This window comes from Mus musculus, chromosome 9, assembly GCF_000001635.26.
Source record: "Mus musculus strain C57BL/6J chromosome 9, GRCm38.p6 C57BL/6J".
NCBI classification, from domain to species: domain Eukaryota; kingdom Metazoa; phylum Chordata; class Mammalia; order Rodentia; family Muridae; genus Mus; species Mus musculus.
The window spans coordinates 7,194,637-7,222,122 of NC_000075.6; the positions used below are offsets into that span (position 1 = coordinate 7,194,637).

The 27,486-nt window shown below is 37.4% G+C and overlaps 1 protein-coding gene across 7 annotated transcripts in view; it reads left to right on the forward strand.

Annotated features, from left to right (window-relative positions):
• The window catches only part of Dcun1d5 (DCN1, defective in cullin neddylation 1, domain containing 5 (S. cerevisiae)), a 44,291-nt gene extending 18,047 nt beyond the window's left edge, over window positions 1-26,244 (forward strand). For 2 of the 7 annotated variants that reach the window (NM_001357484.1, NM_029775.3), the window contains exons 5-8: window positions 8,627-8,735; window positions 8,815-8,919; window positions 10,662-10,764; window positions 12,084-13,569. In NM_001357484.1, the coding sequence (NP_001344413.1) occupies window positions 8,627-8,735; window positions 8,815-8,919; window positions 10,662-10,764; window positions 12,084-12,139 (373 nt within the window). In that variant the 3' untranslated portion in view covers window positions 12,140-13,569. Of the gene's footprint in view, window positions 1-8,626; window positions 8,736-8,814; window positions 8,920-10,661; window positions 10,765-11,436; window positions 11,587-12,083 lie in introns of all 7 variants that reach the window. The other 5 variants (XM_030244709.1, XM_006509889.4, XM_030244711.1 and 2 more) reach the window with 5 other exon arrangements.
• Window positions 26,245-27,486: the final 1,242 nt, after the last annotated feature.

The following is a 27,486-nucleotide window of genomic DNA, read 5'->3' on the forward strand; positions in this document are numbered from 1 at the left end:
TTTGGAGAATGTACCATGAGGTGCTGAGAAGAAGGTATATCCTTCTGTTTTAGGATAAAATGTTCTGTAGATATCTGTTAGATCCATTTATTTCATAACTTCTTTTAGTTTCACTGTGTCCCTGTTTCGTTTCTGTTTCCATGATCTGTCCATTGGTGAAAGTAGTGTGTTGAAGTCTCCCACTATTATTGTGTGAGGTGCAATGTGTGCTTTGAGCTTTACTAAAGTTTATTTAATGAATGGCCCTGCCCTTGTATTTGGAGCATAGATATTCAGAATTGAGAGTTCCTCGTGGAAGATTTTACCTTTGACGAGAATGAAGTTCTCCTCCTTGTCTTTTTGATAACTTTGGGTTGGAAGTCGATTTTATTAGATATTAGAATAGCTACTCCAGCTTGTTTCTTCAGACCATTTGCTTGGAAAATTGTTTTCCAGCCTTTCATTCTGAGATAGTGTCTATCTTTTTCCCTGAGATGGGTTTTCTGTAAGCAGCAAAATGTTGGGTCCTGTTTGTGTAGCCAGTCTGTTAGTCTATGTGTTTTTATTGGGGAGTTGAGTCCATTGATATTAAGAGATATTAAGGAAAAGTAATTGTTGCTTCCTATTATTTTTGTTGTTAAAGTTGGCATTCTGTTCTTGTGGCTGTCTTCTTTTAGGTTTGTTGAGGGATTACAGTCTATTCTAATATTCTGGCTCATTCTAATTCTCTGATCTGTGTTGTCTTCACCTGTGTCTAGCTCGTTCTCTCTCTCTCTTTGCAACCTACCTTTCTTTAACTGTCCCAGTAAAACTGCCTCTTGCTTTTCTCTTCACTGCTCCCTCTTATTATAGCTTCTCTTTGCTCTCTCTTATGAGAGATGGACATATCCTAGTCTGTCAGATTTTTCTCTGATTCATCACTTTGTCTGCCTTCCAATTAAACATCACTATCAAACATTGGCTCTTCCTTCTACAAACTAACTTTACCTTCATTGTTTGGGTCTTAATAAAGGTTTGTACTAAGGGCTTGTCTGTATTCCAGTAAGGGATATTAAAACTGTGCTAAGGGCTGAGCTACACCACATCTACAAACTATTTTTTTCACTAAATAACAAATCTTGGAGTTCATAGTGTGATCAAATATTCTGCAACACAGACTTACAAACAGTTGAACTTAGATTGACTATTTTATGTTTCATGGAGTTTGGAAGAAGCAATCTGGTTGTTAGAATAAGAAGGTAAATAACCTTGCAATGGAGAGTTTAAAATTCACACTATATGGAATACTGTTATATTGCTATCTAGTACTTTATCTAACATGTGGAGGGAATTAAAAGATATGTTAAGAGATATTGGGAAACAATTAGATTTTTGGACTCAGGAATCACACAAGAGTTTTGCAGTAGTGTTTAAGTGAGTGTTGTTAATGTTTTAGGGACTTGAGAATTTTATGGAAACTGAACCTTGTCCTATACTTTAGGCACACTATTTCCATGTCATTGGGAGGCTGTGAACTTTTATTTTCTTTATCTAAAGAAGATAGTTCTAAAGATACTTGGAAGTTTTTCTTCTAGCATGTTACACTAGGTAGAGAACTTCTCCCACATCTAGTAGCTAGAAGTTTGGTATTGTCATAAGGGTTAAATACTATGCTAGTGGAAACACCAGTGGTCACAATCTTTGAAGGGACTGTACGTGGTCATAATAGTGAAAAGCAGTGGTAGTAAATTATAACCATAGCAGTTGTAGTAATAAATAGTCAATTTCCTCCCAGAAGGGGCAGCGCTGTGCATTTTCCGGGCTTCGTCTTGCTACCTGGACGAAGATTAAAGGGAGATTAAAGGCGGGCTTGAGTTAGAGTCTTAGGAGAGGGAAGAATGAGGGAAAGAACTCGGTTTTGTTTATTTGGTGTTTGAAGGCAGGAGAGTGGTGTTGATGTACGGTACGGTAAGTATGGGCTGTGACTCCTATCCCTTTGGAGTTGATATCATCAACCACAAATTGCTGTTGCCATTCTCCTCTCAGAGTCAGTCTGACAATTCAAAATGCCTTCTTCAACATTCCAGTACCTTAATCTAAAACATGATACAGTTCTGTAACATGTCTGTGTACCACAGTGTACTTACTGGGATTCACACATTAGGAGTAGAGCCTCACTTAAATCTCGCAAATGGTTCCTCCTCTCTTTCTTGAAGTATTTTCGTCCAAATCCTCATATTGAAATTGAAGCCATTCTGTACCCATTCAAACCACCATGTTCTTTGAGAATCTTATATTGTGCCAGAACCCAAAATCTCTTCAGTTTTATTTGAATGTTATTTAAAAACATAATCTCTTACTATTCATGATGAACTATTTAAGTATGTACAGGAATGGTCTTTCTAAGCTTCTAAGTTCTGAGATGACTGATAATTAGAACTACTGAGTTTATTTGGAAATTGTGTGGTTTTGATAATTGCCTGGATATGAATACTGGTTTTATAGTTTTGTTCACATGCTTATAATATTTGTAATAAATATGGAGCTTTCTGTTCCATCCTTACATTAATAAAAATAAATAAGGCTAAAAGCCCTGGCTGTACTTGCAGAGGACCTGGATTCAATTCTTAGCACCCACATGGTAGCTCACAATAGTCTGTAATTCTGGCCACTGCAGACGCCTGGCACACACATGCACAGGCATACAGGGGTACAAAAGAGTCATACACTTAAATATGTTAGTTTGAAACATGCTAACATGCTTAACATGTTAATCTAGTTGATGGTTTTAACTTCTGTATCTGCTCAAGATCAACATGAGACCATTACAAATGCTAGGACATATTTGGACATAAGTGTGTAGTATAAGTGAGGCAAATTAATTGATGTTTGTTTGTATGCCTCAAAGGAGCAACTTCACTTCCATATTCTCTTAGGTATATATTATTCTCTGACGTTGTTGTTGTGTGAAAGTAAGGAAATAGACTGGGGAGATGGTTGAATTGATAAAGCACTTGCAACACAAGCATGAGGGCTGGGGCTTGTGTTCTAGTATCATGCAAGAAGTCTGGATGGGTACCATACTGTATCCCACAGAGGTGGGGTGGCAGAGACAGGGCATCCCCGGACTGAGTTGCTACTACTCTAGCCAAATCAGTGAGCTCTGGGTTTAGTGGGAGACCTTGCCTCAGTTATGTGGAGAGTCGTCAGGGAAGCCATAGGATATTGTCTTAGACATGCATATAACCTGCACCTACGTATGCTTTACAAATATACCACTTACACATGCAGAACAAACCAAGTTGAAAGGTTTAATTTATCTTGTTGCTCTTTTGTGAAATTATTATTCCTATGTTTTAGAAGATTTTATTTTGAATTATTTATTTGTATTGTATCTCTGTATGTGGGTATGTGTACATAAGTACAAGTAGCTGTGGAAGCCAGAGGGGTAGTCACTCTAAGACATTGTATGCTAGTTTTACAGGTAAATAAAATAGGCATACAAATCAAAACATGCTGAGATTCAGTTCCCATCACCTTCCCCAACTCTACCCCAACCTCCCATGGTGGCTAACAGCTTTCTGTAACTCCAGTTCCAAAGGAGCTAATGCCTTTGTCTGGCCTCTGCAAGCACTACATGCATGTGGTGAATAGACAGACATGTAGACAAAACAGCCAAACACATAAATCTTAAAAAATAAAATTAAATCATCTAAAACATTTAATGCTTCAAAACAGGTAGACCATCGCTGCTTTTCAGAATTAGAATTGAGTGCTATTTACAATTGTCAGTGCTGAGAATAGAAAACATAAATTGGTACAAAATGATAAGTATATTTAGGGATAATTCAGGATATTTCTTAATATCAGGATGAAATGTAAGTCAATAACTTAAACATCAGTTTTTAAACCAAACATTATGTAACACAATAGAATATAAAGATACCCAAATTTTGTACACGCTGAAAAGTGATGATAGGAAAATATTTTAAATTAGTTCTCTGTGATTAAGTCATCAAGTTTTTAGAAGAAAAAAAAAATTCTATGCACAATGAAGAAATGGTCATTTGTAACGTATTCTGGAGCCTAAGTCAGGGTATTTGTCTTAGTCAGGGTTTTACTGCTGTGAACAGACACCATGACCAAGGCAAGTCTTATGAAGGACATTTAATTGGGACTGGCTTACAGGTTCAGAAGTTCAGTCCATTATCATCCAGGCAGGCATGGTGCAGGAAGAGCTGAGAGTTCTACATCTTCATCTGAAGGCTGCTAGCAGAATACTGACTTCCAGGCATCTAGTATGAGGGTCTTAAAGCCCACACCCACAGTGACACACATAATCCAACAGGGCCACACCTTCTTATAATGCCACTCCCTGAGACAATCATATACAAACCATCACAGTATTTAGGCAGCATTTACTAGCACTTGTGTTGCTAACAGTGCAAAATCTGTGGGTTGTACATTTAGAACTAAGGCTGCATGCAATAAAGTCATGTGATTCGATATGGGCAAACACAACTAGAAACACCTCAGATTCATTTACGTTTTTAATTAATTTTTGATGATTGTTTACTTAGGAACTTCTGACTGTTGCCATAGTTTTTGTTACTCCCCCATAAAGGCATTTCATTATATGATTGTCCTTTATGGGGCTGTAACCCATATTTTAAGGTAGGTAATGCTGGTTGTGTTCCTGTGGGTTCTTGCCTCTCTAGTGACTGTTCACTCCTTGTGTACTATATATTTGTGTTTGATACATTCTTTTGCACTAAAATCCTTCCAGACAGAAACTATAACCATCTCATACTTAAATATAAGTCTATTAAATATGGCAGTCTATCTTATGGTTTATATTTAGTGGTCATGCTTTATTTAGCATATTTTTGGAGTCTCCTGTGATACTGTCCAGGAAAGTAGGACTACTAGTCTATCATACACCCTGTGGTGTACTTTTAAATTAATTGACAAACTTTGTTAGGGAAATGAGTAACTTTGGATATTAGGAGTCTTGTTTTATTTTCATGTTTGCCTTCTTGCACAGCAAGTCTTATTTAAGATTCTGCATTTTTGGTGAGAATATAGGTCATACTATTAAAAATGTGAAAGTATTTCACAGTTATAAGCATAAAGGATAAGACCTGACTTAAGTCATGAGAGAACAGGGAATAAATGTAACTGAATATGGAGGACCTAGTAAATATTTTCAGATGGTCAGTGTGGCGATCTTAAAGGCCCCCAAGTTTCTGAGATCATTATAGTAATATGTAAGGAGAGACATGTTTCTTTTACATGGTCTAATGGTTAGAGGTTGTCTGCATTGTCAGCTGCCCCTAGAGCTTCCTGTTTAACTTAGTAACTTTGCACTGTTTGATGTCAGACTCTGTCTGCAGAGGACCTGGTGCAAACCCATGTAGGCCCTGTGCTTTCTGTTTCAGTCTCCTTGAGTTCATACAAGCTTTGGTCAGTTGTTTTAGAGCACCTTGTTCTCCTGGTGTTCTCCATCCCGTTTCCCCTTTTCCTCCTTCCTCCTCTTCCAGAGGTTCCCTGAGGGGAGGGATCTAATGGCAACAGAGTATTTAGAGCTGAGTATTGCAAGGTCCCCCCCCCCCTCAGCATATGATGTCTGGCTATGGGCCCATCTTCTACAGGAGGAAGCCTATCTGATGATGGTTGAAATAGGCACTAATCTGTGAATATAGCAGAATATCATTAGGAGTTATTTTGTTGTTACTTTTTAGTTAGATGAATAGTGTTTGGTTTTCTCCTTTTCTCTTCTCCCCCTCATCCCATGTGCATGTGTGTGGTATGTATTTGTGCATGGACACGTGTGCAACTGCACATACATGTGTGGGGGTGGGAGGGCTTACGTGTCATCTTCAGTTTATTTTCTACTCTACAGGCATAGTCTTTCAGTTGAAAGCAGAGCTCAGCACTTTAGTCCTCAAGCTTATGTGACAAGCACAATATTCACTAAACCCACCGCCCCAGCCCCAATGGTTCTAGTTTTGCCTCTGCCTTCCCAGAACTGGGATTAATAGGCATTTGCCACCACACTCGACTTGCTGTTGTCTGCAGCTTTAAGGATATCTGAGGGAAAAAGAAATTGAGTGGGCTTACCACTGTATGTCAAATTTAAGTCTTTCCATTTCAGAATTTAAGAGCTTGCAATAATGAGCCTAGACTGACCTTGAACTTAGAATTCCTGTTTCAGCTTTTCAATGTAGGTATGTATGTATGTATGTATGTATGTATGTGTCTATATATGTGTGTGTGTGTCACCACACCTGCCTTCATTCACAATTTTCTTATGCTTTATATAATCCATCTGCATTAGTTATACATAACAGAAAAGAAAAGAGAAATACACTTCTTAATTTAGCCAAAATTGGTAATTCATTTTGTGTAAGAAAGTTTCAGGATCCTCTCTGTTCTCTCATCTTATTTGGATCACTGCCCCTCCTGTCATCATATAGACCCAAATCCATTGGAAGACTCTCTATTGGTTTTCTCATTCTCTCTTAAAACTGTTTTAAGACATTTATCTCTGCCACTCCTGAAACACATCTTGAAAAAGTTATCACTTAGAGTTAAGTAATTGAAGCAGCAACTTCTTTACAAAATTTGTGATCATAAAGAAGGAAATTATACCAAAAAAGAAAATTTCCAATCTCAAATGCTGTATTGAATGACTTAAAGTCTAGCAATATTGGGCAAGAAAATAGCTAAAAGGAAAAAAAAAAAACAAATAATACTAGTATAGACTAAAAATACATCATTTATTACTTAATTTTGTTCTTTGGCAGTGTCAGACATGTATATAATGCATAGTTACTACTCTCGCCCTCCACCCTTACAATGTAGATTTAATGTAGAAAACCCTTTTAAATTGGATTTTATGTTAAGTAATGATTAGAAAAATATAAATACTAAAAATAGGTTACAAAGAAATAGAAAAAAAATTTAAATTGGACTGGTTATTTTGTTTTAATTAGGTATTTTCCTCATTTACATTTCCAAAGCTATCCCAAAAGTCCCTCATACCCACCCCCCCCCCACTCCCCTACCCACCCACTCCCACTTTTTTGGCCCTGGTGTTTCCCTGTACTGGGGCATATAAAGTTTGCAAGTCCAATGGGCCTCTCTTTCCAGTGATGGCCGACTAGGCCATCTTTTGATACATATGCAGCTAGAGACACGAGCTCCAGGGGGTACTGGTTAGTTCATATTGTTGTTTCACCTATAGGGTTGCAGACCCCTTTAGCTCCTTGGGTACTTTCTCTAGCTCCTCCATTGGGAGCCCTGTGTTCCATCCATTAGATGACTGTGAGCATCCACTTCTGTGTTTGCTAGGCCCCGGCATAGTCTCACAAGAGACAGCTATATCTGGGTCCTTTCAGCAAAATCTTACTAGTGTATGCAATGGTGTCAGAAATAGAAAATTTAAATGGTCAAAAACTGAATGTTAATGAAGTAGTTACAAGTGTCTCTTTTATCTCATTTAGACAAATGCTAATTGCAGTATTTAATAAGTTTCACAAAATGTTTTAAGTAATGTTCACTTTATTTTTTAATTCTGTCTATAAGTGTGCTATCAAAGCTAGTAAGGGGTATTTCTCAAATGTCTTATTATCAATGTAGCAAACATGTAAGAAGATTAAACTCGGCTTTTATGGGTATTAAATATTAAATTAACAATAGTGATATACCAAAATCCTTTTGTATGACCCATAACACATAGACCCTCACATTGCTGACTTAAGATAGTGAAAAACTTGGCTAAGTTTTAGAACAAGAGTGTGTTGCAGCATGAATTCTGAAATTCAGTTTGAATAGAATACTGTAGTTACAGTAGATGATACAACCTGTTTAATCATGGGAAATCAGGCTGTTTCATGTAGAGAGCAAGTTTGCTCGGGTCTTAATTTCTAGTTTGCATCCTTTCCTAATAGAAGAAGTAACTGTGCTGAAGCATAGCCATGACTTTTGAGAGTGGTGAATGAAATGCCTAGAGTACAGGAAGGATGTGAACGTCACAGGAAAACCTGGGGACTCGCCCCACATAAGAAGGCGTTGTCTGCCTTCTTGTTAACAACATCAGAAAACCAGTAAAACATTGACTTGGGTGTTTCTATTTAATGTCTCATCTTTAGAAATAATATGGACAACTTGTTTGTAGCTTTGCATTTGCACCCTTAAGTCAGGTGCTTTGATGGTTGAACTTTATTGGCCAAAACTGTGGGAATGTGGATCTGTGAAGAGCTCAGTTACGTTAATTCTGTGGTATCCCAAACTTTTTAAAACCACTTATGTCTGATCCTTTTCCCCAAGCTGATGCCTAAGAACTTTCTAAAGAAATATGGAAATTGCCTGATTATGATTTTCTGAGTCCTGGGAGAAGAAGCAGAACTAGAATTAAACATGGGATATGGAGCCCAGAAAGTAGGGCATTCTGACCCTCAGACCAAGAGATGTTTGTGATTTGCTTGGAATTTTTAATTGAGATGTTTATTTTTCTCGAAGCTATTCCAGTGTACTCTGATTGCCACATTTTCTCAGCTTTTTTATTGCAATTTTCAAACATGTTTATTTAAATTGTCAAATCGATAATAAAGTACTTTCATATATCCACTCACTCTTAAAATGTTCTCTGACCTCTGTCTTTAAGGTGTGACTGCACAGAAAAGTTACAGAGCAGGTTTGATTTTCTGCGCTCTCAGCTGAATGACATCTCATCTTTTAAGAATATCTACAGATATGCCTTTGATTTTGCAAGGGTGAGTACAACTGCCACTTCAAATCCTAGTGATTTCATTTTATGAGCATACATTTATTTATTTATTTATAATATTTTAGGATAAAGATCAGAGAAGCCTTGATATTGATACTGCGAAGTCTATGTTAGCTCTGCTGCTTGGGAGAACATGGCCACTCTTTTCAGTATTTTACCAGTACCTGGAGGTATGTATAGGTATTTTAAAATGTTTAAAACTTGGACTGAGAATACATTTTGAAGAAACAAAATATGTACATACTCATTATCAGTTCTAGACATAAGTTTGTGTTATTTAATATATTCTGTATGTAAAATACTTGGGAATTGAGGTATACCTTAATGATAGAATACAGAATACATGCTTTGCATTTGTTAGACTTTAGATACCACCCCCTGTATTACATTAAAACAATTGTAAGAGATTGTCCTTTTACCTAGGAGGAGTCCCAGGAAAGATCCTCTAGAATAGCCCTTTCTTATAAACTTAATCTCTTGAGGTTTTGGTGAGAGAAAATTGATGCTAGTACATAAATCTCAAACTTCTAAACCGGATTCTACCATATTCCCAGTCCCCATCCCCTAGTCTTAGATGGAAGCATACACAACTGAATTTATTTTAGCAGTAAAACTTTTATTTTCTAGTTAGTCTCAATATTAAGAAATAGAATAAAATGTTACTATTTTGCATCCGCAAATATGAACATGCTGTCGTAGTTATCCACTCAACTGGTTACCATACGTCATATGTTGCGTCATAGAATAAACATCCTCTTAACAGTTTTGCTGCACCTGCTAGATCTAGCAGTTCTAAGACATGAACCTTCTTATACTGATTTCTTTTGTATTTATTTTTAAACCTCTTAACTTCAGTTTTTGGGGACATAGTTCTAGACATTTCTTAATTAAGAGATGCCTTTCTTATTGGAAATAATATCATACAGTTTTCTTGTTACAGTGACTTTACTAGAGAAATTTTATTTAAAGCCTGGGTAAATGAGTTTTGTACATATTGTTAAATCACTCAGTAAAGTTGATATTTTTGATGATTGGTACATGTCTTTTTTTTTTCTGTGACTTGAACAAACATACATTTAGATGATTATTTAATCATTTCTGTGGGGCTCGGAGAAGAACTAGATACGTTAAGTTGAATCATTTAGCAGCTAAGGAAATGGAGACTAGGCTTAGTTTGGTATTTGGGTTCTTTTGGTGATAGTGGTTGATGGTGGTGGTAGGTTTGGTTTTGGGTGGAGATTGTGGTGAGGGTGACATTGACAGAGTCATACTCAGGCCATCCTTGAGCTCATGAGCATCCTGCTTCTGCTTCCCAAGTCCTGGGATCACAGAGTGTGTCTGTGTGTGTGTGTGTGTGTGAGAGAGAGAGAGAGAGAGAGAGAGAGAGAGAGAGAGAGAGAGAGAGAGAGAGAGAGAGAGAGCAAACCTAGTTGTACTGTTGGAAATGGAAGGAACCCTGGGCACCTGCCAACCAAGTTCTCTGTTAAAAAAGTAACTTTCTCAAGAACACTCAATTGAGTGTCCACATTGGGATTTGGATCCAAACTCATAGTGTTTCCACTACTTCTATAGATGCCTCCTTCAAAATATAACTAACTCATGCACAGTGCACGCAGATTCTGTATAGTGGAAACCACACAGCCAGACTGACTACATGTAGGATAGATTTTATATTGTGGTCTCATTGAGAGCACATGGGTGTACATATATGTAAATCTCAGTGTTAGTCTTACTGCTTTCTGGAAAGGAAATAGATGATAACATGTAAATGAGGCCAGAAAAGCCAGCAAGTAGAAAAGGAAGAAATGTTCTAGAAAAGGCCAAATAAGAAATGGATAACTAGAGTCATTAATACCAAGCCCCAATAAGAATGTTGGTTCTGTAGTCCAAATGTTTATATCATTTTCCACAGCAATCAAAGTATCGTGTTATGAACAAAGATCAGTGGTACAATGTATTAGAATTCAGCAGAACAGTTCATGCCGATCTTAGTAACTACGATGAAGACGGTGCTTGTAAGTATATCATAAATCCCTATGAATTCTGTAGCATTAACAGAAAGTTTGAACTAGTGTGAGAGTAACTGATTATTTGGGGAAACACAGTCTAGATTCAGGAGTGTTGTAAAATCTACGCTAGTAATAAAAAACTGATTCCTCAGTGACTACACATTACAGCTAAATGATCATTTTTCAGCCTAGCATCCAAAGTTCTACTTTGCCACTTGACATTTTAGTGGAAGAAAGTTTCATCTATGTATTTAGAAGAACAAAGGCACAATAAATAGCCAAATTAATTCTGTAGTACTCTTAAGCTTTTGGCCTGTATCATCATTAGGGCTGCTGGAGTGTTTCAGGGTTCACAAGGGAGACATGGAAAAGTGCCCTCCTTTAAAAAAAAAAAAATCCATGAAATAATACACTTTGACACATAAGAATCAAATACTAGACAGACAACCTGTCTTCTGTATGTTCTTCCCTGCAGGATGGGGTAGATTTTAATTTTTGAAAAAATAATCGTTTTCTGAAGTAGGCTAGCTGACCAAAGGCTACATAGAGCCTGCTGATGTGTATATCTGTGTATGTTGAACCAGCATTTAAAACTGAGAGGTTTGGTATAAAAATAAACTTGTAAATGTATTTGAACTATCAGAAAATCTGACACATTGCACCTGTATTCCTTTGTAGGTTTCAGAGGTTGGAACCAAGTAGTGGCTTGTGTTGAACTTGCTCTCCAGTTGGCAGTCCACACAGTGTTCCAATATTGCCATTTACTGCTTTGCCTGCCCAGCTGTTTTTGTATGGTCTGCTAAAAGCAAGAGAGAAAAGAACACAGAGGTTTTATGTTTTGAGAAAAACAAGACAATCTTATCTTCGTGGTCATACTTTCCATACATTTTGAAAACACAAATACTGAAACCTCATTTAAATGGCCCACTTGGCTCTGGTGGTAAACATTTGCAACCTCTACATTATAAAACCTATTTTAGTGGTCATCAGGTAGTAGGCATTTGCTTTGTGCTGTTCTTTTTACTGTGTCCCGTTTTTAGAATAAAGTCTTGTGTGGCCACTCCTCCTTAACAAATGCTCATACTTCTTAATATAGCAAAAAATGTTTTTTCTTAATGTTAAAATGCCAGTTATGTGTGAAAAGGTTAGCTTTGTCTTTGTTATAAAGGAGTTCATGTAAGACTCCTTCAGAAGGATATGACCTGGGGGTGGAAACAAAGACAGAAAGCAGTAGATGAAGTCAGGTTAGGCTCATCCTTGCCACAAAGAACTTTTTAGAGGAATGAGCTCATTGAATTATAACAAAACTTGTTTCTTCTTTCTAGGGCCTGTTCTTCTTGATGAATTTGTTGAGTGGCAAAAAATCCGTCAAACATCATAGCAAGAACTGTCGTGAAGACAATGCAAACCTTGTGAAGACAATGCAGAGAGGAGGCAGAGTACAGAAAGGGTGCATTTTCACTCACGAAAGACTTCTCATAGTACTTCTTTTCCTTTTTTTTAAAGGAAGTTTTCTTGTTACATGTGATGGGCATTGAGCCACATGTCTTCTGAGACTGAATATTGACATTTTTGTTTCAAGTTATGTTTTTAACATTTATTTCAGAACAATAAAGATTCAGATTTGTGACAAAGGCCTTAAAGTGAAGATGTCCGTTGAGTGTCAGAGTGGTATTTATTTTTGTAAATTTGATTTCTTTAACTTTTGAAGTTCTAAATCACCATGAGTTTGTAGATTTTTAAAGACTTTAAGCAATCTAAATACTTGAGAGTATAACTTGCCAACGGTGTGGCTACTAATAATTCCTCTTTGCATAATTAGGAAACATAGTAACCTTGACTTGTAGGATCCTGTTTTTCTGATAGCAGCTAATAGTGTGGGAAGGGCTCCAACTGAAGGTTGTTATGAAAAGCTATTTATGCCAACTTTATCTAAAGAGTATAGGATTGGAAAGATTATGTCGAAGTTGTCTTTATTTTCTAACCATTAAGTTTTCAATAAGTATTCTTAATGTGAATTGTAAGTTTTCTGTATTTCTGTAAGTTAAAAAGTCTTATTTCTAAGAGTATAGTCAGACAACCTTAGGAAAGCTTTAGAACCAGTATTGAAGTTGTGCTCTTTCTTACCATTATTTAGTAATTAGTGTGTTTTTAGCCATGAAGCTATATGGATTTGCTGAGAGCACTTTGTCTGATTTCAGAATACTTGAGCTTCAGTATTGTAGACTTGGTTTGATACACACTGGAGAAGAAGAGAACTATAAGGAAGTATGAGAGACTTGATGGAATTGTACACCTCATAAGGCCATTTACTTTGTTCCCTGTATGAAGGTCAAATTCAAGACCTTGAACTATGTGAGGTACTACACTGAGCTATACTCCTAACCCCAGGGAAGCAGTTTACATTTACAGTCATAATTTGCTATTTATCACAGTCTTTGGCTACTAGCAGAAAGGTTATGACAAACATGTATAATTTATGTGGAAGGTACATTTTAGATTAGCATCAGGCCTATATGTTTATTGCTTTTCAGATCACCCAGTGTCTCCTTCTGTGAAAACTCTTGAGACCCAAAACCTGAGCTCCATTCATATTAGTACTTGTTCCATTGTATAAGTAGAAAGAAATAGATACATTCTCTTTTTCCAGAAAGAAAATGTCAATTGTGATTTACAGCAAAGGTTGATTTTTTTCCCCTTGGTAAATTCGTTTAATGAATGATTCTTAGTACTGCTTTCTTAAGGGAAAGTATCATTCTGAAGGTTTTATTTGCCTTTGGTTGATAAGTAAAAAGAACATGATTACTGCTGTTCCATTTGCCTTCTTAATAAGATTACAAAGCTATATGAACCATTAACAGAGCAGTGAGAAATAACCTGTTCTGAAGACTTTCACATGTGGGGCATTTTCTAGGATTGGTCATTTTATGTGTGAAACTTGTTAGTAGGCATTAGCATGCCAGCAGTGTTATCATTTAACATCACAAAAGATGGTTTAAAACAAGATTTAGTACAAGAAAAGATTTACAGTTTTACAGTTTGAGGGTGGGGCTTGGAGTTACTGGGGTCTTAAGTAGGGGAGGTCCTACATATATACGAGGCAAGTGTTCTGTCACTGAACTATACATTTGCCCAGACAAATATTTGTATTTGTCCATCTAGACACTGGAATTTATAACTTAAAACATTTTTTAGATTATTTCATTGATTGTTTTGCCTGCAAGTATGTCTTTACACCGTGTCTCTACCTGGTGCCTGTGGAGTTCAGAAGAAGACATCAAATCAGATCCCCTGGAACTGGAGTTGAAAATGATTTGAGCCACTATGTTAGGTGCTAGGAATAGAACCCTGGTCCTCTGCAAGAGCAGCCAGTGCTCTTAACTGCTGAGCCATATCTCCAGCCCCTAACTTTATAATTGTATTATCTTCTCCAAGGTACAAATTGGAGAATATTTAAGTGAAATCTTGCAAGCTTCTAGGATATAATCTGAACTAATGACCTATCTATCATCTGTATTTAAGTAAAATAATACTCAAATCTTATTGATGACCTTTAAAAAGTAAATGGAAGTGTATTTCATCTGTTACCTATCCAAGAGTGGGAAAAGAGAACCTTTTAAAAGTTTTTTAATCAGAAAGTTAAATTTAAGTTCACTGGGTTTATTTGTTTTTCCTTAAACTCATCACTCCAGTTATGTCGCCTTTACTCTTACTCCACGTATTTCTTGTCTCTCAGTTGTTAATATTTGCCTGCTCTAAAGGCAAACTTGTCATTTGTCAGGATGGAGGCTATTGTCGCCTTTACTCTTACTCCACGTATTTCTTGTCTCTCAATTGTTATTATTTGCCTGCTCTAAAGGCAAACTTGTCATTTGTCAGGATGGAGGCTATGTCCCTTGAATGTCAAACATTTTAAGAGGCCTGCAGTTTAGAAATGTACCTCCTTTCAAAAACTGAAGTGCCTTCCCAGAAATTCTCTTATAAAATGTTCAGTTTTACTGTGTTATATAGAACGAAATACCTATGGTGCTTTATAACGGTGGAGTTGACGTCTTATATAATGTACATGTGGAAGAAATAGTTCCAGGTGTGGCATTTTATCAGGAAGGGTGGAGAGTTGGTCTCTATAGCCTTTTGGGGTCAGTGAGAGTCAAGCCCAGTAGGTAGCAAAGCAGTGATGTGTGATATACTTACCTGATCGATAGTCGTGCTTGTCTCTAACACCGAGAGATGGCTTGTGTGAGTGCTGCTGAGAAAATTCTTGAATTCTTAAGACAGTGTCTCACTTTGTATCCCAGGCTGGTTTTGAGCTCATTCCATAGCTCAAGCTCGGCCCCACCTCAGAATCCTCTGGCTGAGCTTAGCCTCTTGAATGTCTTGATGACAGGTGTTAACTACAGCACCTGGCCTGACTTAGTATCTTTTTGACAGTCTTCTTTTTAATGTTTAAGGCATGAGGCTTTGTTGATAGGTTTTTACTCTGAACTAGTCTAGATTAGTTTTTAATGGAATGGAAATGTGAAAGTGTTTCAGGGGGGACCCTGGGGACTATATCCCTTATGTACAAAAGCCTTTCACTTAACAAACCAAAGCAACACCAAGTACCATCAGTTTTGGTAAGGGGGTTGTGAGATGGGATGAGAGGGATTAGCTTTCTGAGATAAGTGAATTTTAAGGTAGGAGAAGTTGTTCAGCTTCAGGAAACACAAAATATGTTACTAGTGACCATTTCTCTTTTTTTCTATTTGTTCAACAGAGCATCTTCTTTCTCAACATGAAAATGTGAACAAATAATGCAGCTTTCAGGAGCAAGTATTAGAGGCCCTGAATAACATGTTTGGCTTTTGAATTTTGATAATACTATCAGGATAGTGACTTATAATAAAGCAAAATTTTGTTCTGTTTTGTATGCCTAAAGTTTGCAGAGTAACTCTCACATGCTTCCTAGATGATTAAGTAGGAATAATGTAATTGAAATGCTTCTTAAAAAACAAAATAGCAAAGTAATATCCTATTGCTGAAGAAAAGTTTGTTTTTCTGGAGAGGAATTTTCTCAAGGCTTGACATTTCTTGCATGATGCTGAAAAATACCACAGAAAGCATCAGAGACAGAGACAGGATCTTTTTCTCTTCAGGAAGGAAGCCCAGGAGAAAAGTCTATTCTGAGTTACCAAATTCCCTGGATCTTATATCTCAATGATCATCCTTACTTAGTAACAACCAGACAGATTAGTTAAGGTTCATTTTCTGTTCATGGATTTGAATCCCCCCCAAACAGTATAACTTTTATGGTTAGCTTTTATAGACTGTAAAAAAGTGTTTCTGCTTCAAGCCTTGTGCATATTGAGACTTGACTATTGAGGCAGCAAGTGAGCTCTGCAGCACATTTCTCAGCACCCAACTTAGTGATGAGTCACACATTTGCTGTGTCTGCCTTGTTATTATCAGTTGTCTCTGCTTTGTTATTAGTATAGTTAGTATTTCCCTAATTCTGTCCCCCATTAACTATTAACCACCACATAGAAAATAAGTCTGAATAAAAGCCACTTAGTGCAAAGAACACTGCTCTTCATATGATGCTGCTAGTCACATTTGAACCATGCAAAGACGGAAACATAATACTTGTAATAGCTTGTCATGCAACACTTAGAATTACTAACTTAACATACTTACAAGTAAAGTTTTTGAATGATGGTAGAGTACCTATACTGTTCCTTGTAAGTTCCCAGAAGAAACATCAGAGTGTCTCAGGTTCTTCCCTTTTCTTGAATACCATTGTGTCACTTTAGGTAAGTTACTTGCCTGTCACCTGCAGCTTCATCTGGAAAGCCGTATTGGTAGTATCTATCAGTATTGTAAAGAATTGCAAATGGACACCAGTCCCTAGCATATAATAGATGTTAAGTAAATATATCTTGGTATATAAACGAAAAGTGATTCAGTAGTTCATTTTCTTACTACAGGGGGATGTAGCTCGGTGGTAAAGTTCTTGAACAGTATTTTTGTGGTCTTCAGTTCAATACCTAGTAGTGGCAAAGAAATAAGAATAAAAATCACTTTACTGTGGCATATTTTAATATACTTGCTTTTTACTCTACCATGTGTTTGTTTATATATTATTCTTTTTAGACTAGATCAGTAAGCAACAAATCTCAGCTTTCTGATTTTTATCAAGAACTTCTTTGCCTGACTATACAGCAGAGCATAAAATACATAGTCTGGGATCTGTATGGCAATTTCATTTTAAGGTACATGAAATACACAGGTAAGTATGGTAATGAGGCTATTTTAGAGAAATATGCTGATGAAGGATGGACAGTGTGTTAATGTAAAGTTACTGTTTTAAAGTTTGTGTGTGTGTGTGTGTGTGTGTGTGTGTGTGTGTGTGTGTGTGTCTGTGTCTGTGTGTGTGTGTGTCTGTGTGTATGTATGCATGCCTGTGAAACAAGCAATGCAGTAAGGTGGCAACTTGTGGGAGTTGGTTCTTTGCTTCCACTCTGGCTCCTAGGGCTCAAGCGAATGTCCTCAGGCTTGGCAGCAAGTGCCTTTATCTGCTTGTTGACCTATCTCTCTGGCCCTGAGAGATATTTGCCATTTTAAATAGACCACAGTAAGTGTTAAAACTCAGCCGAGACCTGAGGAAATGAATGAGGACAGTGTATGTTTGGTTGGAGTATTCTAGGCAAAAAGAAGAGTATATACTGAGGCTGTGATGAGCTGGTAGTGTGCTATATTGAGGCCAGGAGATGATGCAGCTTTATAACAGTATTCACAAACATTAAAAAGTGAAGTGAGAGATTGGGGTTAATAGTTGTGGCCTGATTGTAGCTAATCACATGGCATTACAGTCTTTTCTAAAGACTTCTCACTGACTTCTCATAGCAGTTGGAGTTCTCATTAAAGGGATTACAGAAAGATAAAAAATGTACTTAAAAGCCAAAGTCAATAGAAGTGATCAGATTCCAAATACGATGTGATGTATGTTGTGAGTATGGGGTGTGAAGGAAAGTGGTTTCAAGGTATTGGGCCTTGCGGTCCCATGAAGGAAGTTAAGCACTTACTGAGATGCAATGACTCAGAAGAGCATGCTTGAGGTTAAGCAGTTTTGACATATGTGTGTAGAAGAGCGTGTTAGTTGTCCAGGTTGATGGTATAGGAAACAGCTGGATATTTTAATATGGTATACTAAAGCATGTATCAGATCCATTTGAAAGCCATAGTGTATATGCCTGCTTTAATTGAGGACTAAATTCATATAGAAGCTAAGTACAACCAGATAGTAGAGCTGAACTGATAAGACTTGTGGGATTTTAGAGTAGTTTCGTGATTTGATTTTTTTTTTCTTTTCTTTCTTTCTTTTATTTTTTTAAGTGCCCACATCCTTCATAGGAGCAGGACCTAGTATTTTTGTTGTTGTTGTTTTGTTTTTTGGGTTTTTTTTTTTTTATTGGATATTTTCTTTATTTACATTTCAAATGTTTACCCCTTTCCAGGTCCTCCCTTAGAAAACGTTATCCCATCCCTCCTCCCCCTGCTTCTCTGAGGATGCTTCCCCACCCACTCCTGTCTTCCATCCCTGGCATCCCCCTACACTGGGGCATCAAACACCCTCTGGCTCAAGGGCTTCTTCTCCCACTGATGTCCAACAAGGCCATCCTCTGCCACATATGAGGCCAGTGCCATGGGTCCCTCCATGTTTATTCTTTGGTTGGTGATCCACTCTCCAAGAGTTCCAGGGCAGGTGACCGGTTGACATTGTTGCTCCCTCCATGGGGCTACAAACAGCCTCACTTCCTTCGGTCCCTTCTCCAACTCCTCCGTTGGGGACTCTGCACTCAGTCCAATGGTTCCCTGAGAACCTCTACCTCTATATTTCTCAGGCACTGGCAGAGCCTCTCAGGAGACAGCCATATCAGGATTCTATCAGCAAGCACTTACCTACATCCACAATATCATCTGGATTTGGTGGCTGTATATGGGATTGATCCCCAGGTAGGGCAGTCTCTGGATGGCCTTTCCTTAAGACTCTTCTCTACACTTTGTCTCCATATTTCCTCCTGTGAGTATTTTGGTCCCCCTTCTAAGAAGCACTGAAGCATCCACATTTTGGTCTTCCTTCTTAGGCTTCATATGGTCTGTGATTTGAATCTTGGGTATTCTGAACTTTTGAGCTAATATCCACTTATCAGTGAGTGCATCCCATGTGTGTTCTTTTGTGACTGAATTAATCTCACTCACTTGATATTTTCAAGTTTCATCCATATGCCTAAGAATTTCATGAAGTCTTTGTTTTTAGTAGCTGAGTAGTACTCCGTTGTGTAAATGTACCACATTTTCTGTATCCATTCCTCTGTTGAGGGACATCTGGGCTCTTTCCAGCTTTTAGCTATTATAAATATGACTGCTATGAACATAGTGGAGCATGTGTCCTTATTACATGTTGAAGCATCTTCTGGGTATATGCCCAGGAGATATATGCCAGGTATACGCTGGGTCCTCAGGTAGTACTATGTCCAGTTTTCTGAGGAACCGCCTGACTGATTTCCAGAGTGGTTGTACCAGCTTGCAATCTCACCATCAATGGAAGAGTGTTCCTCTTTCTCCACATCCTCACCAGCATCTGTTGTCACCTGAATTCATGATCTTACCCATTATGACTGCTATGAGGTGAAATCTCAGGGTTGTTTTGATTTGCATTTCCCTGATGACTAAAGATGTTATGTGCTTCTCGACCATTCGGGTTTCTTCAGTTGAGAATTCTGTTTAGCTCTGTTCCCCATTTTTAAATAGGGTTATTTTGTACTCTGGAGTCTAACTTCTTGAGTTCTTTGTATATATTAGATATTAGCCCTCTATTGGATGTGACATTGGTAAAGAACTTTTCCCAATCTGTTGGTTGCCGTTTTGTCCTATTGACAGTGCCCTTTGCCTTACAAAAGCTTTGCAATTTTATGAGGTCCCATTTGTCGATTCTTGATCTTAGAGCATAAGTCATTGGTGTTCTGTTCGGGAAATTTTCCCCTGTGCCCATGTGTTCGAGAATTTTCCCCACTTTCTCTTCCATAAGACTCAGTGTATCTGGTTTTATATGGAGGTCTTCGATCTACTTGGACTTGAGCTTTGTACAAGGAGATAAGAATGGATCTGAAGAGGTCTGCAACCCTATAGGTGGAACAACAATATGAACAAACCAGTACCCTCAGAGCTTGTGTCTCTAGCTGCATATGTAGCAGAAGATGGCCTAGTCGGCCATCACTGGAAAGAGAGGCCCCTTGGTCTTGCAAACTTTATATGCCCCAGTACAGGGGAACACCAGGGCCAAGAAGTGGGAGTGAGTGGGTAAGGGAGCGGGGGGGGGGGGGGTCATAGGGAACTTTTGAGATAGCATTTGAAATGTAAATAAAGAAAATAGCTAATAAAAAAAAGAATGGATATTCAGTTCTATTCTTCATCTACCTGCCTGTCTGTACCAATACCATGCAGTTTTTTGTTGCTGTTTTGTTTTGGTTTTTTTTTTTTAAATCAGGAATGATGATTGCCCCAGAAGTTCTTTTATTACTGAGAACAGTTTTCGCTATCCTGGTTTTTTGCTATTCCAAATGAATTTGAGAATTGCTCTATGAAGAATTGAGTTGGAATTTTGATGGGGATTGTATAGAATCTGTAGGTTGCTTTTGGCAAGATGGCCATTTTTTTCTATATTAGTCCTGCCAATTCACAAGCATGGGAGAACTTCCCATCTTCTGAGGTCTTCGATTTCTTTCTTCAGAGACTTTTGAAGTTCTTGTCATACAGATCTTTCACTTGCTTGGTTAGTCACACCAAGATATTTTATGTTGTTTGTGACTATTATGAAGGGTGTCGTTTCTCTAATTTCTATCTTAGCCTGTGTATTTTTGAGTATAGGAAGGCTACTAATTTGTTTGAGTCAATTTAATATCCAGCCACTTTGCTGAAGTTGTTTATCAGCTGTAGGAGTTCTTCGGTGGAATTTTTAGGGTCACTTAATTATACTATCATATCATCTGCAAATAGTGATATTTTGACTTCTTCCTTTCCAATTAGTATCCCTTTGACCTTTTGTTGTCTAATTGCTCTGGCTAAGACTTCAAGTACTATATTGAATAGAATGGGAGAAAGGGCAGCCTTGTCTAGTCCCTGATTCTAGTGGGACTGCTTCAAGTTTCTCTCCATTTAATTTGCTGTTGGCTACTGGTTTGCTGTATATTGCTCTTACTGTGTTTAAATATGGGCCTTGAATTCCTCATCTTTCCAAGACTTTTAACATGAAGGAATGTTACATTTTGTCAAATGCTTTCTCAGCATCTAATGAAATGATCATGTGGTTTGGTTTTTTTTATTATTATTATTGTTGTTGTGGCATTTGTTTATGTAGTGGATTACATTGACGGATTTCTGTATATTGACCATGCCTGCATCCCTGGGATGAAGCCTACTTGATCGTGGTGAATGATAGTTTTGATGTGTTCTTGGACTCAGTTTGTGAGAAATTTATTAAATGTTTTTGCATCAATATTTATAAGGGAAATTGCTCTGAAGTTCTCTTTCTTTGTTGGGATTGTGTAGATTAGGTATAAGCTGCAATTGTGGCTTCATAGAACAAATTGGGTCGTCTTTCTTCTGTTTCTATTTTGTGGGGTAGTTTGAAGAGTATTGGTATTAGGTCTTCTTTGAAGGTCTGATAGAATTCTGCACTAAACCCTTCTGGCCCTGCGCTTTGTTGTTGTTGTTGTTGTTGTTGGAAGGTAATTTCTTTAATTTCTTTTTCAAGTAATGATGTAATATTAACATTCTCAGACACAGCACACCCCCTAATGTTATGAAGCACTTGGATTTTTAAAGCAATACTGATAATAGTTACCAAATATATAATCAAATGGTACATTAAAAGGATATGTGTCATTTTATTATTTCAAACTTTTTGTTCTGAACAATACAGTTTTACGTTTTAAGAATACTATGCTAATTCACTTCTGGTAGTTGGAAAATGCCTTCTGATTCAATTCGATAGTTTTAGCACTAGAGGGCAGCCTTGCCTGCTTCTGGATTGTGAAGAACTGAGTGAATTTAATTAAGCTAGCTTAATCTTAAACATTCAACCTCAGTAAATGAATGTCTTAGTCTCTTTAGAATCAAGTTTTCCATCCACTGTGGGTTTTTTCTTATTATTCTGAAAGTACAAAATAAGACTGATTTTGAGGGAGAGGGAGTTAGTTGTTGATGTTATTATATATCTCCATATAAAATCCAAGGAAAACACAAGTATCATTTACTGTAGTTATGTTCAGATATGATAATGGATTGAACATAGAAACATATAAATGGAACAGAATATGGAGCTAATTAAAGAAAATCTTGTACATGAAAATATTTATTCAGAAAACAGATTTAGCTCCTAACTGTGCTGATCTTGTAATAGGAGTCAAGGCAAAACCATATCCAAGTGAGTACCTATGTAAATAAGCTGTTGTACAAGCATTCCCAGCGCTCCAGAGTTTGCACCTGTGTACTAAATATCTGTTCTCTTCAGTTTTAGAGATCCTGACCCGTTAGTCTTTGGTGCTGGCAAGTACCCATCACAGTGCTTGGCATTTAGGCTAATCCACACTGTTTGAATATGTAGATACAAAGCATCACAGCTTATACAAACCTGTTTTCACACGTCTAGGGAAGCTTTCCTATCATTGTGTCTGAAGATATGAATATATACTTCTGTCTTTTCTTATTTTCTCTAACAACCTTTACCTATGGATAAAGGTTATTAGACATTGACTATTAGACTGTAATGTTTAGTAGGAAACAAAATAAATAAAAACCAAAAGCATTGTCAACGGTGGAAAGGAAATTCTAGCCTTTTTACAGTCCTCGGATTTCCAATCTGACTTTTATTGGAGAAGTTGAAGGTGAAATATAACATCTGCAGTGAATGAACCCTCTTCTTTCTCACAATTTTCACTAGGAAGGTCTTCTCACATTCAGGACTGGTTTTCTGCACCTTTGGGCATTCTTTCTTCCTCATGCTAGTTCTTGAATTTCTTTGTACATGAAGATCTTTGTAACATCCTTATTTATCAGGACAAGGCAATACCGTGCAGACTATCTATTCTCCAGTCTGAATCAAGCATCAGTTGAACTTGCTGGATATGTGTTCAATAAATGCTAGCAGTTACATAAAATCATTTGAAAGAGTTGGTCCACTTATAGATGCATTTGGTAATGTAAGAAAAACTTGGCCCCTAATGTCAATGATGTTTACCAATTATTTCCTCTGTTAGTACAGTTGACATGGTTCAGTGGTTCTTAAGAAGTGGTTAAATATAAGTAAGTGGGATTCTTAGTCTAGAGCAGCAGTTCTCAACCTGTGAGTCGGAACCCCTTTGTGGTCAAACAATTCTCTCACAGGGGAAATCTAGAGGTTTGAAAAATAGATATTTACATTACTATTCATAACAGTAGCAAAATTACAGTTGGGATGTAGCAATGAGATTATTTTATGGTTGGGGTTCACCACAATATGAGGAGCTGCGTTAAAGAATAGCATTAGGAAGATTGAGAACCACTGGTCTAGATTGTGTTTGGAATGAATACACAAGCCTTAACTGCTATAGTTATCTTTAAAAATCTGTCCATTTACACTGCACAGGAAGAATTTTATGAAACAAAGTATTTTAATGTCTTACTACTTCTCTTAAATCAATTGTTTTTTAAAATTAGATAACACTGTTTCAAAAGAAATTTTACCAGAAGTACAATTTCTTAAAATAACTAAGTGTTCTGGTTGGACCAGGGAGCTCTGTGTCTTCTTCACTCACCTGTACTATTTCCTAACTTTCAAAGGACCACTACCTTTCTAGTTGCTGTGCTTTGAGCACCACTTTGTGCCCACTTGTACTTCACAGAGTGGAGAAACTCTAGATTTCTATTTAGAAATTTCTATTACGTCCTTACATAAAGTCAGGAAGTATCTGGCATTGTTTTGATCTGCATATGATGACAAGTGCTTCAAGTCTCACTGGGAACTTTCTAGAACGATAGAGTATGTTAGCCTTGTTTTAGATTCATTATCTAGAGTTATGCCAAAAAGAGAAGGTACTACAAGTATCCAGCAGATATGGAACAGACAAAATGATTGACTGTCAATAGTTTGAAGCTAAAACGTTGCTATATTCTTTATTATATAAGATAAACTTGAATAGTTCCTAAACTGGTTTTGTATTTGTTTAGTTTTGTTTTGTTTTTGGCAGTCTCCTAGAATTGGGATGCCTGGAACATACTATGTTAGGCCAAAGTGGCTTCAAACTCAAAACAGTCCTGCCTCTGCCTCCCGCGCCTCAGCCTCAGTGCTGGATTTATAGGTGGGGGCCACCATGTTTTTTCTAAACTCTTTTGAAGCTTATGATCCCCAAGAGGACAAAGCTCAGAAAGCTGCTAAGGTATTCAGTTCATAAGGTATTCATTGAGTTATTCACTTCATAATGTATTTGTTGTGAGAATATACATGACTATCATCCTTCCAATGCTGTAAATTTCTTGAAAAATCTGCTTATGCTCGTGGCTAGTAATTTAGAAGTTTGCTTAGTGACATGAGTGAACTAATGAACTCTTACACAAAATGTCTACCTGTTTCTTACACATTCTTAAGAATGAAAAGCATGTCTTAAGTTTCTAACATAGTGTCTTGTCTCAAGAGTTTGCTGGAAATGTTGGCTGAACCAAATAGATGAAAGTATGCATGTCACCAGGGTCTGAGGTCTTCTTAATGAATAATGAATTATTTCATGACTGAAGACACCCCCTCAGTATGTTCTCAGTTCTTAATAGTTGAATAACGTGAACAACAAGCTACAAGATGAGCGTCTGTGACTTCTCGGCAGATGAGACTTTGGAGGTGGGGGAACTGGAGTTTTGAGGATGCACACTGGTAACCTGTCTTGTTTTCTAAAGCCCCCCATAATGCCTAATGCTTTACTTTGGGTGCAGTGGGTTCTGATAATTTGTTAAATAACAATCAGTGCATGATACTAATTGATGAACAGAGCCACTCTTAAGGCCGGCTCCTACCCCTGTCATTAAAGCCGTGAGCTCTAGGAAAGAAACTGGATCACTCGGAAATCCCTGGAACTCTGAAGTTAAATCAGAACTGAGTAAGTCATCATTTTCATACAGGCATTTTTCTAATGATGCTACTTTGTTGAAAAAAAGCAAACTGCAAGATAACCCCAGCAGAAAAAATTCTTCAGAAGGAAAGCTTCCTTGAGTGAGTGCTTCATCCTTGATGGTAGGCCACTTGACTTAGTGAGTCATCTTCCTATTTACCGATGATTTGTCTTAAGTTTGGTCATGAGATAATTACGTTGATTTGTCTATATTAGGAAGTAATTGGAGAAAAGTTGATTGCTATCAGTTGAATGAGGGGAAATCTGATTGTTCTTAATCTAGAGGCATGACTTGGGCTCTAACTTTATAAAGAATGGATTTATGGCATTATTCCTTGTGTCTAGAAGGCACAACACCATTCTGTCTCTAGTATCCTCCATGTATCTACTGCCTCTCATAATCATTGAAGTCTCCATCCCTACTCTGAGGTCTGGTTGTTTTTAGAAAATAAAAGTACCCATTCCTTCTGCCCACCTTGATCCACCATGAGTCCTGTATAGAGTGCTGGCAATGCTAGACTGGGATAGCCTATCACATACCGTCCTACCTTACTAAACTGCGAGCTCAAGAGCAGGCCTATAGATCTTTGCTATACTTGTTCCCAATGCTTAGAACTATACTCACTATGGAAAAAGCACTAATCAATGGAGCAAGTAAATAAATGAGATAATTTGCTCATGAGACCTGTTAGCCAACCTGTGTAGTTTTGTTCTCTGTGGTACACATTATCATTCCATTTTTTCATATTGAACTACTATTTAATACAAATGAATATAAGAAATGCTTATTAACTGTAATATTTTTATCCTTAAATGGCATGTATTTTAATGACTGTCCATTGCTGATGGCACAGGGATAGTTCTTATGCTTTGCTGAAGGAACTTCAAGTTAGCATAGCATTTTTTTATAAGGCACCTAAGAAGATATATTCAAAACTCTTAGCAGCTTTCATATCCTTTTACCTAGCCATTCTGGTTACAAATGTATCCTGGAGAAAAATATTTTTAACTTGGGGCAGTTATATAAATGTTGCAATGTAACTTCTAACGCACCTTGGAGTGTTATACCATCTTATACCATGCCATATTAGCGAGTGAAAATGACATTTTAAATCACCATAAACAATGTGATAGTGTGCTTTAAAACAGGGCATGTACAAGGAAAAGACTGGAAAGGTTGAGCACCGACTGTAAAAAATGATAACTTCTGGGTAACAGAGTTTTTCTCTTATTGTTTTTTTTTTTCTGTAATAAAATCAGTATGTAACAGTTTTAGAATATAAAATCAATAAAGGTCATTTAAAGAATATACATTTTTCTCTTTGCTTGATTTTATGTATCTATGACCTCAACTGTAACGTAGTAATTGTTATCTGGACCCAGTCTTGGGTGCCTTTCCTTACCTAACCTGACACTGTTGTTCACAGTGGCTACAGGATACAATAGAAGCCACTGTAGAAGTGACATTGATTTGATTCAGAAAATACTTGTTGAGAGCGTGCTGTCCAAGGACATGGGTTATAAAGTATGGCGATAACCAAATTCTTACGGTTAAGTACATTTTGACGATTTTTGAAAGCATGTGTTTAGTGTGTATGTGTAAGGGAGCCCATCCCACACTGCCTGCTGGGGGCAGCATGTCCCCTCCTGACACTCCTCTGCTTTCTCAGTTTCGCCTTCATTTATTCTCCCTCCTGTCCTTCCTATGTGTCTGCACTAACATCTGCTTCTGCTTCTAGCTTTTCAGGGTCTGACTGAAACTAAACTGCTGAAACTGTCTTCCTTAACATAAGCAGTTTGACTTTCAGTAAAACTGAAAGAAAAGTAATCACTTGAAAGCCCTGTTGTAGTGGTTTAAAGAAATGTATTTCATTAAAATAAAGCTATGGCTTAGTGCAGTTTCCTGTGTAGATTAAGTGCAATTGTGTAACTCCTCTAGACTTTGCCTAGTACTAGAACATTGTTTTCTTCAAGTTACTACAGTTCCCCCTTTCTGATTCTCTTATATCTGCCATTGGGCAGAAGAAACACAGAAAAAAAAAAGTCAAACGGAAATGACACCAACTGTTGTGACTGTACCAGTTTTGTGGCCTGTGTAAAAAAGTCATTTAGAAACTAGGAAGGGTAAGGGACTGCTCGTGTCTGTATATGGAGTGGGAAACAGCCAAACAGGAAGTGTATCCAAAGCGTAAGCGAATGCCGGTCATGTTAGCTTGCTGAGAAATTGTGCGTCCTCCAGCCGAGACCCAGGAATGAAGGGGAAAGAATGACAACTAGAACAAAGAAGCCATCAAGGGCTGGATTCTAGTCATCACAGAACCTTCCTGCTTAACATGTGAATTTAAAGAATCACCCACTTACTGGAATATTAGAAACCCTCAAGATCAATCCCAGTAATATAGTAAATGACACTCAGTCGAAGCAGTATTTTACTTGTTACTGCTCTGTGTATGCATCTCTACTTCAAGAGAACAATATGTGTAAAGTTGTTCTGATCACCATGGTAAACCTAACATTGAGCATTCAGAAGTCAAATGGGAAGACTGGCTCA